The sequence below is a fragment of the Nematolebias whitei genome, unplaced genomic scaffold (assembly GCF_014905685.2).
Source record: "Nematolebias whitei isolate Nwh7 unplaced genomic scaffold, NemWhi1 Nwh_scaf_8863, whole genome shotgun sequence".
Lineage (NCBI taxonomy): Eukaryota > Metazoa > Chordata > Actinopteri > Cyprinodontiformes > Rivulidae > Nematolebias > Nematolebias whitei.
The window spans coordinates 1-2558 of record NW_023627408.1 but is presented as its reverse complement, the minus strand read 5'-3'; the positions used below and the strand labels follow the sequence as shown (position 1 = coordinate 2558).

Genomic DNA, 2558 nt, shown 5'->3' with positions numbered 1-2558 from the left:
GTTGAGGATGACGTCAGCTGTCCTGTAGACGGAGCGTACTGCAGGGGCCGGCAGCATCGTTAGCAAGCAGCCGCTACGAGAGCGGAGTGAGCCGAAGGACAGAGGGCCACGTCTCTTCCCGCCTCTGAACGTGTACGCCAACAGCATAACGTGTTGTTCGCTGCGGCCGTGTGGAACGCATGCTGGTAAGCTTAGTTGGAGAGCAGTGTCACCGTCTCGGTTATGCTAACCGGAGGCACGGGACGCTGGTCCACCTCGACATCTTGCTCCAATGAAGCCTCCATCAGGCTTGGCTCCAGGGGGCACGGAGGGACTTTCCGCTCAGTGAACCCCTGCTCTGGAGATGGGTGCGGACTGTGGAGACCGGCTCCCCCAATCTACCAGGAAAGAACCGTCTGTGGCCTCGCCCGTAGGACGTCCTGTTGGAACACGAGGCCATATGGATCAAGACGGTGTGCCGGAATGGAACCCAGTAAACAACCTTCCCGCCGGATCATCCGAACTGGCGGGAAAAGGCGTGGGACGTAGAAAAGGGGTCCCTTCATGCCAGCCGCCCCCTGGGTTACGCCGGGCAACCCCTGAGGGCGCCGTCGGCCGGGAGCAGTGTGATCGCCGATGCGAAACGAGGTGGGATGGGGTGAGCATTCACTCAGCCCCCCTCCACCGACACTACGCTCTCCAGGAGGGAATGAGCAGCGAGGGGCTGCAGCTGATTGCTGCCTGTCCCAGAGGAACCATCCGATTCGCTCCGAGGGTCGGCGATAAGAGAAAAATTGCAAGATGGCGTTGTCCAGAGTGTAGTGACCTGTCACTGAGAAATATTCCTCGGTGCTTACCTTGAAATAAGACTGCTTGTCAGCTTCTCCTCGGGGAGGAGAACTCACCGGATGACCGGAGGTCGACTGCCGGGCCAAGCATCCTTAACAAAGGTTGGTCATCTACACAACTTTCCTTCTTCGTTCTTCTGACAGTGCTATTAGCTCGCTGAAGAAAAAATGGGAGCCGATTTCCTGCTCTTAACGTAATTTATACGGACCGGGTGGGGCCCACACAGCAGGTGGGCGTGGACTAAATTTTTTCAGTGCAATGCTGCGCATAACGGGATAAACCCATTAAGCGACAGCCTTAAAGGGCGAAGCATATACAAAATAGAACTCCGCTCCCAAACCACCGGATGGCTCAAAACGTTCACACGAGAAACGAGTGGACCCGTCAGCAAGCGTTTAGTCCTGAAAGAACACTGACTGAAAATTAGACGTGCAGATGTGGATCAGTTCTTGAAGGTTTTATGATGAAACAGACGACCTGAGACCACCTGAGACCACCAAGTCTCCAACCAGCACCTCCCTGAAGTGTGGCTCTTGAACATCAGTTGGACCTCCTCCCTGTGGTCTGAACTCCTTCACACATGCTCTGGAGGAGAATAAAGGAAAGGTGACAACGTCCAGCACAGAGCATGCTACACCATGATGATGCAAATGATGAAGGACAGGAGGAAGGTCAGGTGACCTGCGAGGTTAAAGGTCAACAAACGAAGAAGAAGAAGAAATCAAAGGGAAACAAATGAGTTGATTCTCTTCTCTTCTTTATGGGGGGGGGGTGGAGGGTGTGGGACATGATCAAGGAGGGGTGCAGGGAAATGTGACCATCGGTTCCTTTCAGGCCATGCATGCTCGTCCCTTCCCCCCATGGCTCTCGTTGGATCGCCTCTTTCTTTCATCTGTCAGAGATGGAGCAGGGAAGCAGGCAGGACCCCCCAGATTGGGACTGATGGGGGGAGGTGTGTTAGTTGAAGCCAGTGTTGGTGTGGCTGACAGGGGGTGGGTTAGTTGAAGCCGGTGTCGGTGTGGTAGGTGTAATGTCCGTCTGATGTTAGCTGGGTTGTCTCTGTAGCTGACGGCTGCAGCACTATGGGCTCGCCCCCGGCCTCTTCTCGACACAGAAACACACGTTAAGGCGCCGATGACATCACTGACCTGCGAGCAACGGGAGCGACACCAGCCGCTCGGCCTCACCTCTCTCATCAGACTGTAGCTGAGCCTCCAGGTCCTCGGGGGACACGTAGAAGTCCTGGGCCGGGCTCTCGCGGGGCCAGGGTTTACACCGCCCACAGCAGCAGTTGCAGCAGCAGCACAGGCAGCAGCAGAAGTAGCATCCAGTGGCCAGGCCGCAGAAGATGAACAGTGCCTGCAGGAGCAAACACAAGCTCGTGTTGAGAGAGGAGCGTTAACCAAACCAAAGACTCCTCCGTGTCCCTCACCTTCGGCCACCAGCTGGAGAGCACAAAGTAAGTGTTAACGTTCTCTTCTCCAAACTGCTCGGCCACGTACAGCCCCAGAGAGCCGTACTTATCGTAGATGTTACGCTTGGTGGCGTCGTTCAGAATGGCGTGGGTGTTGTTTATCTCCTTGAACTTGTCCGCTGCCTCTGGATTGTCAGGGTTCTTGTCGAGGTAAAACTTCAGCGCCAGTTTCCTGTTGAGAAGGAGGCAGAGCATGAAGTGATGAAGGTGGCAGCGGGGGTGAGACCTCCTGCTGGCCTGCAGAGCCTCACCTGTA

General features: G+C 55.7%; 1 protein-coding gene across 1 annotated transcript; it reads right to left on the bottom strand.

Annotated features, from left to right (window-relative positions):
- Nucleotides 1-1822: 1822 nt before the first annotated feature.
- Nucleotides 1823-2474, bottom strand: LOC119429847 (dnaJ homolog subfamily C member 5-like; the record flags this gene model as incomplete). Its single annotated transcript, XM_037697379.1, has 3 exons — nt 1823-1929; nt 2016-2187; nt 2261-2474. Coding segments are annotated over 3 exons (490 nt in total), but the record flags the coding sequence as incomplete, so codon positions are not given.
- Nucleotides 2475-2558: the final 84 nt, after the last annotated feature.